The sequence below is a fragment of the Anomalospiza imberbis genome, chromosome Z (genome assembly GCF_031753505.1).
Source record: "Anomalospiza imberbis isolate Cuckoo-Finch-1a 21T00152 chromosome Z, ASM3175350v1, whole genome shotgun sequence".
In the NCBI taxonomy this organism is placed as follows: Eukaryota; Metazoa; Chordata; class Aves; order Passeriformes; family Viduidae; genus Anomalospiza; species Anomalospiza imberbis.
The window spans coordinates 22,803,872-22,817,605 of record NC_089721.1 but is presented as its reverse complement, the minus strand read 5'-3'; the positions used below and the strand labels follow the sequence as shown (position 1 = coordinate 22,817,605).

At 38.1% G+C, this 13,734-nt stretch overlaps 2 protein-coding genes across 3 annotated transcripts in view; both read right to left on the bottom strand.

Annotated features, from left to right (window-relative positions):
* WDR41 (WD repeat domain 41) overlaps nucleotides 1-9,654 on the bottom strand; it is a 28,568-nt gene extending 18,914 nt beyond the window's left edge. Inside the window, exons 1-5 of one of the 2 annotated variants that reach the window (XM_068177509.1) lie at nucleotides 9,535-9,654; nucleotides 5,489-5,604; nucleotides 2,589-2,637; nucleotides 820-951; nucleotides 387-449 (exon numbers count right to left, since the gene is read on the bottom strand). In XM_068177509.1, coding sequence (XP_068033610.1) covers nucleotides 387-449; nucleotides 820-951; nucleotides 2,589-2,637; nucleotides 5,489-5,604; nucleotides 9,535-9,585 — 411 coding nt within the window. In that variant the 5' untranslated portion in view covers nucleotides 9,586-9,654. Of the gene's footprint in view, nucleotides 1-386; nucleotides 450-819; nucleotides 952-2,588; nucleotides 2,638-5,488; nucleotides 5,605-6,789; nucleotides 6,814-9,534 lie in introns of those variants that run through there. The other variant, XM_068177510.1, reaches the window with a different exon arrangement.
* The window catches only part of TBCA (tubulin folding cofactor A), a 530,652-nt gene that overhangs the window by 419,208 nt on the left and 97,710 nt on the right, over nucleotides 1-13,734 (bottom strand). The window lies entirely within an intron of this gene.

The window sequence follows — 13,734 nt, the reverse complement described above, 5'->3', positions numbered from 1 at the left end:
CTTTAGTTAGATAGATAAGTAAGTACTATGAAATACAGTATCAAGGTCTCTGAGAAATACATATTTAATTACACATTAATGTGTTACATTTTTCATCAACAGTATAATAACTTTAAATGTTGTAGGTTGCCTTTTCCAACACAGTAGTAAAACCAAGTCACAGCACTACCTTTGATCTACATCCTTTCAAAAAGAAAATTGAGGTATTAAGATTTCCAAAAACAAATTAAGAATTATGCCCACTTCTCAGCCACTCTTTATGTACCTATTCTTAAATAAAGCAATGCCATTCATTCTAACACACCTGCCCACATCACCCATGAGCCAGACATAATAGCTTAATGTATAAAACAAAACAATAGACATTCATAGGTTTTCCTCAGTACCTTTACAGTAGAATGGAAACATGACACTTTTTGAACCTGTCTGCCACTAGTGCAGTCCCAAACCTGTCTTTATTTATTAAGGAAATGGAAAGGTTTCTGTGTATCATAAATGTAAATGCTGTTTTGGTAACTAAATGACAGATTAGGAAAGAGGTATGCAAAGACTCAAGTCTCCTAAACCCTGACAGTCTTCTCACTATGGCCTAAACAATGTATTCATAAAGGCCCATTATGGATTAATTTTTTTTGTGGCAAGGGTTTTATCTACATGTGAACAACAACTAGTTAAACCACTGTGTAATCCAATTACACCTAGTGGGTATTGGTAGCCATTAAGTTTTGAGATGGGCTGCAGCCTGTGTCAGTGCTATCTTTACAAATAAAAACACAAAAAGCCCATAGAATTTTAAATTCTCTCCAGATCAAAGGATACAATAACTGTTCTGTCAGCTGATGCTGTTATAATCAAATCTGTTTTTTCTTCAGTAACATCTGATGAAGAAAATGGTGCTATAGCTGTAATTTTGTGTGTGTGCCCATGAAGTTCATAAAGTTTTTCTCCAGTCTGAAAAATAAAAACATAGGTTAGGAAAACTAAGGTTAAAATAGAAAAATGCCTACAGTAGCACAAAATATAGGTACTGAATGACTTTTTAAAGCAAGAATTACTATGAGTCTAAAATCTTCCTTCCTAAAGAAATTTAAGGTTTTTCTACTTACTACCTTCAGTACTGTTCAAGATCTTAAATTAAATAACTTACTATGAGTAAGTTTAAAGAAGTAGAACATGATGCAAATTACTCTCTGAGTAAAAAATCTCTAAAAGCCCTTAAGAACAAAATTCTGTATTAAACTCATTTAATTTTAAGGCAAATATTGGCTAATCATCCTTAATAAATACTACAGAAATTCAGATTTGTTGACAAATTCTTACTTGAAAATGTATTTTTTAAAATTTTAAGTATTGGAAAAAGCTGACCTATATTTATGACCAACCTCCTGCCAGATTTATTTGCTATGCACTTTATCTACAGATTAAAGCGGGTGCTTTAGACAACTACAGCTACTTCCACTAACATTTTAGTTAAATGGCAAAACCCTATAAACAAACATGCAGAAGCAAACAGGCATTTTAAACATACAGCTAAAATACAGGGTAATTTTAACTGCAAACTTCTTGACAGATGTGATTAATGTTTTAAATTAAATGTACAAAGATTTGCTTTAACAAACACAATAGAAGTCCCACAGAAGTAGAAAATGGAACTCACTTCATAAAGCTGGATATCCAAATGAGGTTCATGTGCACAAGCTGCTCAGAATACTGGGCATATATATTCATATATAATCCCTTTTCCAAATTATAGAATTACAATATTATAAAAGGCCTTCGAAACCAGCAAAGCACTAGCAGAAACTGCTCAAAAGAAAAGTTTCAAGTCTCTCATTCTGACCATCATAAATGTCACATAAATTTTTTAGAATATTTTAAAGAAAAATTAAAATCTGCAATTTTTGTTTCTTCAATTCAATGTCTGGTAAACTGTAGACCCTTCTAACTTCTTACTAAACAATGTAACTGATATACTAGACTTCCTTAACCTAGGTCTGATGCTCATTGGTTCTCTAGAGTTTTGTCAATGATACGGAGAAACAGAGCAGTAGAGCAAAACGGCAGGTGTCACACTTACAGAGCACTATTTGTATGATAAAACTAATGTCTTCTTAAGGTTTTCAAAAGTTGCAAAGAAGTTTTTATCACAGCAAGAAACTAAGGGCCTGTTCGTGCATGGCATGAAATGCTTAATTCTTACTGACTTTGGTATCTTTTAAATACAATTTTTTGATAGCTCTCTATTAATCAATCATACTAAAGAGGTATTACTAATAGACTGACTGAAATGTATTTAAATCTGACATGTATATAAAAATCTTGGCAAGTTTGGGATCTTGCTACGTATTTGTTGAGTTACTAGTCAGCATTTCAGCATTTACAGCAAACACAGAACATACTTTCAAAGAGTAATTAAAGTCACAACTTCATACATACTTCTGCTTTTAAACAGAAAAACACTTTCAAACAGTAGCTCTGCAGCAATTCTTATTTATTCCACTTTTTTTGCTCCTAGACATTTCCACCTCTTCTTTACAACTTCTACCCTGTCCAGAGCACAAAAGCCACTTCTAAAAAAGACAGCTAACCTGAGCATTCCACAGAAATACGATTCCATCGTCTCCTGCAGATGCAAACCTAGAAAAAAAACAAACCAAACAAAGAACCATAACAAACTGAAAACTTCATTATATCGTAATGTAATGGAAAAGCAGTAAATACTTATGGAAGTAAAAATGCTTACAAGATATATCAGATTCAGTCTTTAAAGAATAAACATGTATTTGTAAATCCTAATTACAGTTTCTAAACTGAAACAGCATATTTAAATAGGTTGATTATCAACATACACCTAATATAAAGACCTAAGAATTCCAATAGTGTTATAAAAAAGTATCTTCATGGGTCACCTCAGTCTTTTTCAATCATGATCACCATAATCTATAACCTTGTCTGTTTCCTGAAGGAGAAAGAAATTATCAAATCATCAATAAAAAAATCTATTCTTAAAACGTGTTATGAACTCTGTTTAATTTAATGTGTCAAATGCTAGAGTATTACTTGCAATTTTATCTCAGTCCAGTTTTTGGCAGACTCTTGCTGAGGCTTAGCCTTCTTTAGTGATCTTCCAATCGTTGAGCCTTATGTCATGTTTAAAAAGTACAAGAGCAAAGAAGAAAAAAACAAACAAAAAAAAAAACAACCAGCTTTCTGTTACATTCATAGAGGATTTATTTAGTATCTTCAAAAACCAATATGAGAAAATTTTCCACTCACTGGTTTTAGCTGAGCCACTGAGAAAACAAGAAAATCCTTCTGTAAAATTCTCACTAAGATGATATTATCTAAAGACCTGAAGCGTGAAACTTGGCTTACAGTACTTGACAAAAAGCACACAATGGAATAGTTGCAGAAACTAAACAAAAACATTTCAGAAGCTGAGTAACAATACTAGTCTTACTGAAAAGAATCAAGTGAAAAATATTATCATGTGTTTAACAATACAGAAAATGCCATATTCTTGATAAATAAAATTTAGAATTACTGCCAGTAACAACTGAAACAACTCTATTAAACTTCTCAAATTCTCAGAATACTAACCTGCTATGCAATTCACTCTTTATCCATATGCTATTTCATAACCTATGTTAAACATCGCCACTTAGGCTTTAGTTTTACAATGATTATCATTAGTTTAGCTTTAGTAATTTACCTGCCACCAAATAACATAGCCCAAAATGGCAAAAGATTTCTTTTTATAAGACTGCATGTACAAGCTACGAATACTGCAGTGTTTCTACAAAGATGAATTACACATTCACTTTACATTTGAGAAAAACATACTTTAATAAAGGGTTATTTTACTAACTTGTCTGGGGAAGAAAAAGACTGAAGAAACCACATAAGATTCTTCCATTTTTATAGGAATCTTCTGGTGGACTACTACACAGAAAAATATATGTTTTAAGAATGCATATAACATTCCTGACATATATATATATTTATGACATTTAAAATAAAAACCAGCAAGCTAAAAATCCTCTATGGAGTCTTCTGTGAAATTTATGTATGTATATAGATACATATAATACTAGAAAATAAGATTCTGTGGGCATTTCTGAACTGGAAGACACCACTAGCATGGTCTCTTCCTATCAATGTGCATGGGGAGGAAGAGAACCTTCCTTCATGAAACACCTGCTGTACACTGCAAGGATATAGAACAAACTCTTGGCCATATTAACTTCATGCAGTGTATTGATGACTGTATTAGAATTTCCCTTCTCTGTCTAATCTGTAAAAGATATAAACTACTACAGCTCCTTAACAGAGCTAATCTTGCCTATTACTTATGTTCTTAGTCACTAAACGTTTTCTATTTAATTCTCCACATTAGTCAAGAGTCACTACATTTTATGACTGAATAAAGACTTCAAAGCCTTACTTTTAAGGCAGAAAATTATTTCTTCTCTTGTAGAATTATGTTAAATTAAAGAACATGCAAGGTAAATTTAGAGAAAACTAAAACAGAAACTAGGTTGAAATGTACAACTATCATAATTCATTCTCTTAGTCACACTTCCTAAGTGACAAAGGTAAATACAATTATTTAATCTTCTTAACCAATTTTCCAGTTTTTAGATAACTCTGTCCTCAGAAGATAGATAACTCAGTCTTCAGAAGTTACAGACAGAGATTGTTAGGAAATATACAGAAAGGTACATATAGCTGAAACCTGAAGGAGAGAAACAAAGGAACTATCAGGTTTCAAAGAAGTATAGGAAGTTGAACCAGATCAAACAGGAAGAGACATGTAATGCAGAGATTAGGTATATGGTGACTTGTGCTAAGTAGTCATTCTGAATAAAGTAGCTAAAAACTTTAAAACTTGCAAAGCTAAAAAAATTGCATTAACCAAAGCTCAGGTGGATTTAGCACTACAGCATCAAAAGAAAGTGCAACAAAAGATCAGAAAGAAAGGAAAAGCCAACACTCGTTATTGAAGATGTCATGTCCAATTGCTACAGCAATCTGTAGGAGTCTATTACACTATTCCGTAGAACCAGTAGGTAAAGCAACAGCCATCCTCAATTCAGAGACTATTAACACATGCATCCTGTCAGAACAGCAGCAGACAGTACTGCATATTGTCCTGTGAGAATCTATGCATATACAGAAGGAGCACTCAGACCAGGAACAGACTGAAAAAGAACAGCTGAATTAGCTAAAGACAATTCTTACAAACAGATGACTCTTTACTGATAAATGTAACATTATCACCATCATTTTCTCATTAAAGTATGACTTAACAGAGAAGCCAAAAGATACAGTAACATAGCAAGAAAAAGGAGTATACATCCCTTAACTTAACGTTAGTTTTCCCAGCTCTCACCCCTCAAAAGTAAAAAGAGAGGATTAAAATGTTACTACAATTTTACAAACATATTGCCAAGGACATTGTGAAACAATTTGAAATGGCATTTCATACCTGCAATCATCTATTTGCACTAGAAATCGCACTATATCTTGATGGCCTTTCAACACAAGGAGCTCCGTGTAAGGATTCTGTATTTGTTCTTCACCAACTGTCTGTACAGACGATTTCTAAAATTCATAAAAAAGGAAGTAAATTTATTTTGTACTAACATAATAATTTTCATCAGGTCTTTGTAATGTCTAACAATCTACACACAGATTCGTGTGTAAAGTTTCTGAAATATCATGTTGCCTTAAGGAAAATCATTATAAAATATAATTTCCTGTTATTTCATGTAAATAATAGCTTTTTATAGTATGTATTTTAAATTACGATACAGCATTTTCTTTTCAACAAAAACATTTTGTACTGATTTAATCGCTGATACAGTGAGATGAAAACCCAGCTCAGTTATAAGCTGTCATGTGAAGCCAGCTTCATAACTCAATTCACCATACATTCAGTTTTTCATTAAAGTACACCTCTTACAAGATGGCTGTGAACCTCTCACATCTTCCATCTACTGTTCAATTTTAAAATCCTATATAAAGACAACATATTTAAAACAAATAAGAACAAATGCTGTTCTCTTCCATAATATACAAATCACTCACTGGTACTCTATTCACAAAATACCAAAGCTAACTGCTTAAAAAAACACAGAGAATGATTAATCCTTTTATAGAACAGCATCTGCAATTACCCCCGACTAGACTATTAATTAAAAGAACAATCTATCACTCGGAGCGAGCTGATCACTAGACAGGGTCAATAAAATACTGCATAGAACTGCATTTTCAAGGCAGAATAGTTCTGCCAATCTCGATCATCATTTTATTTTAAGGCAACTTTTTTCTAATTAAGATCTGAAACATTCTGAAATAAGTTGTCAGAATTTTTTTAACCATCTAAATAGCTCAGTAGTTATTCAGTGACAGCACTCTCTCCCCTTAGATTTATTTTACACAACAGTTAACATCATACTATTTCCAAGACTGTCCTTTCTTTGAGAACTTCAACAGAATGTACACTGTAAAAAGAGCAGCTGCAGAATGCTGAACAATACCCAGAACATGACAGGTAACACCACATGAAACACAAACATGTTATCCTCAGAAAGTTGAACTTTTTCTTGCAGGATTAATAAATTACTTTCTATTACTTTGATATTGATACTATGATAATATTCTTCAGAAACTAAGAATGATACAGTTAATAAACATGAATAGAAAGAAACCTGTGGCTTTTTTAAAAATGAAGAGTTATTGATTTTTAAATTAAGCTCTTTTGATTTTATCTTGATTTTGTGCTACCTGATGCATTTCATGAAGGAACTGTTCCTTGTTTTGTGCAATCACATGAGAACAGCAGTTCCCCTTTAAAATAATGCAAATAGAATCTGCATGGCCGTAATAACAAATTAAATAACTTGAAGTTCATCCATTATAAGCTAATCTAAACATTTCTTTAAAAAAATGAGAGTTCTAAAAATCCTAAGGAAATCTCAGTATAGCAATACTACAATCAGAAAACATACATTCAGAAAACAATTTTAACACCATTCTGAAAAACTCAGAATTTGTATCATTAACACCCCAATTCTACAGTCTGATGTTGCTTTCTATTCAATACAAGATGGTATTACTTCTTTTGAATAACATGTCTAATCTTAATTCTGACAAGGCCTGTGAATACTAAAAGGTACAGCACTTATAAGGTACTTATATCTGAGAACAAAATAGCATCTTTTTCCCAAGAAATGTCATACAAGTATGCTGTCTTCAGACCTTCACTGATATTTACCCAAGTGTTGGGTTACATAAGTGTTCTTTCTCTGAAGAAATCTATTTTTTATACAAACTATTAACTGGACTCTCCTGTAGCAACCAAGTTTTTGGAGGTAAAAGCTGAATACTGATGTTAATGGAATCTATTCCCAACATGCATATTTTTATGCATGAGCTGTAAGCAACATTACAGTAATCAGGAAAAAAAAAACCAAAATGTTAATCTCAACCTCAAAACTTCCTAAGATGTGAAGCATTTACAAAGTGAGATTTTCAAAAGCTATTCATGAAAAACATGGATACGAAAGTACACAGGAATACTGATCTATGGATCATGGAGCATGACAGATTAGCTCCTATGGACCACAATGCTCCTGCACTTAAGTGCTCCCACCACCAGAGCCACCCTGCTTAAGATGAACACCATGGCTGCCCATCAAGTGAAGAGATTCTGATTCCACAGTTAAAAAAAAAAAAAAAAAAAGAAATGGGTAAGGAGAAATTTCCATTTCACAAATTTAGGACAGCTTTGCCAGAGGCCTCCTCTATTCACCCAGTGCAATGCCACTCTCTAACACATCTGTCTGAAGTCACAGCACAGGAAAGTCCATAGCCCACACACTGCTGTGGGCTTTCTTACCTATTGCAGAACTAATGGTGACAAAGATTATTAGATAAAACAACACTAGATCATGCAGGAGGGGAAAAGTCAGAGGACTAACCCTCAGCAATACGTCTTCTTCAGATTTTCAGCTGAGAACCAAAATTATTACTATCATTCCACAACTCTGTGAGAGCAAAACAATGAGAAAATCCGTCCTATGGATGGATTTAACCAAGGCATGAATGGCGGAATGGAAGAAGCAGGCCACACCTTGATTTACGCTCATGCTTTATTAAATCACAGTATATAAACCAAAGCCAGAGTCTAAACTTTGGAGAGGGACACACAATAACACAGTTTTCTAGAGCATCTTAAAAAACTGCATTGTGTTTCCTATCCTCCTTCTAAAAACAACTGCACACAAGCCTGAAAATCTGGCATTTTGACTGATGACAAAAGTCAGAGGTATTTCCACACATCATCATTCCAAGCTGGTGCAGACCCAAATTAAGTACTGACCTTTAAAGTCAATCATAATATTGGCATAACTTGCTCATGAACAGCAGCTGAAAAACAATTATTTCCTCACACTTGCCTAAATTACAAAAGGACTAAGTGCATGGAGCACAGCAATACTTTAATTAACTCTTGTTAAATCCATGCTGAGAACTTCAGCAGACTCTTGGAGACATGAAAACTCAAAAAATCTCACCCTCTAATCCAGTAACATTACCCTTAATCTGAGCAGCAGCAAGGATGTCAGTGTATAATGCACTTCATAACAAAGCATATTTAATGGATGAGGTACTAAGAATAAATGCTGGAAAACTACTACAAACTACTGTGACACATAAGTAACAACTTACTGCCTATAACTTACATTATCAACCTCAGAGTCCTGACAACAGGACTTGCAAGAGCTGCATGAAACACACCATAACTCCCGCAAAGCAGGAGCTTAGCTCAGTCGTTCTGCTGTTCCCAGAATCAATTAGGTTGGGAAAGACGTCTGAGATCGAGCCCAGCCTATGATAAACATCACCTTGTCAACTAGACCACGGCACTGAGTGCCACGTCCAGTCCTTAAACACCTCGAAGGGTGGTGATCCCTTAGCACTCCATTCTAATATCTAACCACTCTTTCTGTGAAGAAATTATTTCTGATGCTCAGCCTGAATCTCCCCTAGTGCGGCTTGAGACTGTGTCCTCATCCTGTCACTGGTTGCTTGGGACAAGACACCAACCCCCAAGGCTACCCCTTCTTTTCCGATAGTTGGAGAAGAGTGATAAGATCTCCCCTGAGCCTCCTTTTCCCCAAGATAAAACCAACCGAGCTCCTTCAACACTGGACTTGTGGTCCAAACCCCGCATTCATCTCCGTTCCCCTTCTCCCGACATGCTTCAGCACCTCAATGTCCTCCTTGAACTGAAGCACCAAGACACAGTCCTTGAGGTTCGCCTCTGTGCTTTCCCAGCACCCCTGTTTCTCTTCGAGAACGCCCGTAATCCGTTCTGTCAGTCCGACTACCTCGCAGGCCGCGACTCGGTCCGGAGCACGACCCATCCCGGGGCCAAGACCCACCCAGCGGGAAAGGCCGTGGCCCAGCGCCTCCCGACCTCACGACACCACCAGCCCCAAGCGTAAGGCTCCCAGGGAGCCGCCTCACCTCCGCCAAGCCCTGCGGCTCCCGGCCGCCGCCGATCAGCCAGCGCAGCATCGAGAGCAGCCCCGGGAGCGCGCACGGGCCCTCCTGCGGCACCGGCGGGGCGGCAGGGCCGGGGGACAGGCTGCTCAATCGAGCTCCGCGCCGACACCCGCCCGCCGGCGGGCGGGGCCGGGCGCGGCCTGAGCAGTCGATCGCCGAGGCGGTGCGCCGTTGGAGTCGTCCGGGGTGTTACTGCACGGCTTCGTCCGGCGGGCAAGTGAAATGTTTACTGGCCTTTTACCTCGCTGTCTTCCGACGTCAGAGAAGACTTATGCTATAACCTTTTACCGTATTGCACATTACCACATTACAATTATGTTATTTTCATTTTATTGTGACGGTCTTCAACTGTTTCTTGAAGTGGAATGAGCACCAAAATATTTTCTAAGTAACAGATTTCGCTATGGCTGTTTCCATCCTCCCTTGCTGAGGTCTTTGATGCTTCTGGCAGGATGAAGCAACAAATATGAGTAAACTGTCCTACTCCTCTGCGGCCCTTCACAAATCACAGAGTTGAGTGGTTTGGGTTGGAAGGGACCTTAGGGTTCATCTAGCTCCAGTTTCTCTACCATGGGCAGGACCATCTTCCACTAGACCAGGTTGCTTAAATCCCCATCCAGCCTGGCCTTGAACACTCCTAGGGGTGGGACATCCACAAGAACTCTGGGCAACTTGTGTCAGTGCCTCACCACCCTCACAGTAAAGAATTCCTTCCTAATATCCAGTCTAAATCTATCGTCTTTCAGTTCAAAGGCATTCTCCTCTGGTCCTGTCACTTCATGCCCTTATAAAAAGATTGTCTCCATTTTTCTTGTGGGCTTCCTTTAGGACCTAGAAGGCCACAAGAGAGTTGACTCAGAGCTTTCTCTTCCCCAGGCTCAACAATCTCAATATTTTCAGCCTTTCTTCACAGGAGAGGTGTTCCACCCCTCCTGAACATCTGCTATTGGCCAGTCTGTGTGTGTTAAAGCATGGGATGCTAGGATGAAATGACACTGTAGTAACCTCAGTTCAACAAATATTTGGGGTTTGTAACCTGAGTTTTGCCATTTTTTAACTGCTGTGAACTCCTTGCAGCTTTGTAACCAACTGAAGTTGATAACAGTCATAAGCCAGTCTTAAAGCAGCTGTTTATCTACTTTAGCAGAGTTCTGCTTTTTCATTTCAGTTCAATCATGGTGACTTCCATCTTAGAGATGCAGTTCCTGCAGACTAAGGGCACAGCCAGTGGAATTTCTTGGTGCATGTAGATATACCTGCCAGGGTTTCCATGGTAATCAGCAGTTTTGTCATCAGCAATCTGGTCCCTGGCAGTATCCCTGAATAATTTGGTATATTCTCCAAACTGGCAAGTGTTGAGTCATTTTGTTACATTTTATTTATTGGAAGGAAGGACTGCACAGCATAACACTACTTACAGTTCTATGACCTGTATGACCATGTGAGATGAACTGACCACAACCTCCTTCCACTGCCCCACTGCACATCTGCAGGAGGAAGAAAATTTGTGAGTAAAGTTGAGCCCAGAAAGAAGGAAGACATGGAGAGAAGGTGTTGTAAAATGTTTTTCCCTTATTTCTCATCTTACTTACTCTGATTTGATTGACAATAAATTAAATTAAATTTTTCCCACATCGAGTCTGTTTCCTCTTCATGGTAATTGGTGGCTGATGTCTCCGCGTCCTTATCCTGACCCATGAGATTTTTTGTCGTACTTTCTCTCCCCTCTCCAGCTGAGAAGGGGGGTGATAAAGCAGCTTGATGGGCATCTGGCATCCAGCAAGGGTCAACCCACTACAGATGGACTTCAGGAGAGTGTTTTTTGTCTCTTTAATTAGAACTGACTTCAGAATTCTGCTTCTGAGCATCTTTTTGTTCCTTCTTTAAACTAATAATGCTGTCTGCTTCCAGAATTTTTCTCCATTTTCCATTTCTCTGCCTTTGTATGTTGTATAAATTTCTGTACACTTCTTTTCTGAATCCTTCTTGCAATCTTAAAAAAACAGTTTTGTTGTTACTATTTCAAGCATATAATGTATTGTTCATTTCCAGGAAACAGAAGCAACTTCTCTGTTTCCCAGTGTGGTTGGGACAGGTGCTGTGTTTGCTGTGGTGCTTCGGTAAAGAGTGCAATTGATCACAGCATTGTGAGGCGTCCCGGACCTAGGTCCCGCGGGGAAACCCGCCGGTCGCTGGTCTGCAGGAGCCCCAGATGACTAAAGCTCGAATCCACCAAATAGACGGGTCGGCACACGGAGCGCTGCAGTTCTCAGAGGTTTATTTAAGGCAGGAAAAGGCAGGAAAAGGTAAAAGGAGCAAAGGGAGACAACCTCTTGAGAGGGGAGCTACCCTGAGTGCCTGAACTCCGAGGTCTGGGTGACCAGAGCCCTCAGAGCCCCCCCCGAAGGAGGGGATAGGGGTTATAGCCGAGAGAGAGGAGGTGGGGTCGGGGTACATACCTCCAATGGGGTAAGATCTTGTGGGAGGGATAGGGATAATACAAACCAATGGGAGATAAGGGAAGGAGTGGTTACAAGGAGGGAACCAATAACAGAACTTAGAACAAAGAACTTTCCAGAACCTGGGATGGTACCATTGCTTAACTGACATTAACTGGGCAGGGTACACCAAATGATGGACATAGGGAACGGCGGGAATCTTATTACCATGCCCCTACACCACAGTAGTTTCCCATGGTAATCCCGGTAGATCTCTTCCGAGGCCTCCTCCCACAGCATTGCATTTGCTAGGCCAAGTTGCAGTGTTTTCTGCAATTTATGGCTTGTTGCTGTCAACCATTGGCAAAGCATGTGCTCAGGCTCTTAAACTGTGCAAAAATGATGGAGTGTTGGAGGATAACACTCACTTCATGAAGTGTGCAGCACATGTTATGATTACACAAGCACACTTTTCCACCAGTGTGACATTTCTTGTCCTCAGGCCTTAGTATCTGAATAGACGAATACTTTTTCTTCCCACCTTCTAGCGCAATGGTTTCCCTTTTAACTTGCCCCACTGAGATCCTGGCCTCTGCAGTAATGACTAGGCATAGAAACTGTCACTAGGTTATCTCCTGCTCTATGACCTAACATTTCCAGCTTGTCACATTATTTGTATACATCTTATCAATTGCTAAAGCCTATTGCAGTTTCCTCAAGTTACACAGTTCAAATTTTTCTGTAGATTTTATTCATTGACTAAAGTTCCTAGGAACAGGTGAACAATTTACAGTCAGTCTTACTCTAATTACTTGCAGAGATTTTTGCAAAGGAAGTACTAGAACACATTATTTTAAAGGTGACTTCTCTAAATCAGACCGTATACCTTTGAGATATCATTGTGATTCAGTTTCAAAATTCATGTCTAATCCACACAGTTTTTTCCTTTATGTCTAATAAATAGATCCCTTGAAAAGTGTGTGTAAGAATTTCACACACTGCCAAGATCAAATACAGTCAAAACACTTTACATATTAAAGAAACAGAGTTAGAAGAAGCCCACAAATGATATTTCAATGGACAGCATATACTACAGTCCTCCACAACCAGTATATAAGCCTTAAAAATCCATGCTGCTGTTTCTTGTATTCAGTGGTGGTTAAATCCACCCCCTCAGGAAATGGCTAACTTTACATTTCCAGGTCAGGTGAGTGATACAAAAGTTCAGACATCTACTATTCCTACAGAGAAATTATCCATTTCAATTCTGCGCACCCTGTTAGAAGTGCAGCTCTGGATGATGGGCGATAACACAGCTAAGTGTCACTTGCATCTTTCTGGTGCTCAAGGCCGTGCTGTTTAACTAGTTCACTTTGTGACTGAAGGTGATTAAAAGTGCTGAGAAAAAATTGATCCTGTGGATCCTACCAGATAAAGGGCACTGCTTTGGATATGCAGTGTACCACCAAAACACCCTCATGGCATTCCTTAGAGGATTCAATTCATTTTGTCACATGACCACCTATCTCCCAAGTAATCACCAGCATTTAGAGGTTCAGGAGAAGGGTAGGAGATGAACCAGCAGTACCACTTGAACACATTGAGTTCCTCCTCTTGATCGGAATCCTGGTTGCACTAGACCTGGCCTAGGGATATTAGCTTGATTTAGGTGAGCCTGAATCCAAACTCCAGGAACTTAAGAGGGAATGGAAGTTCAAGCACT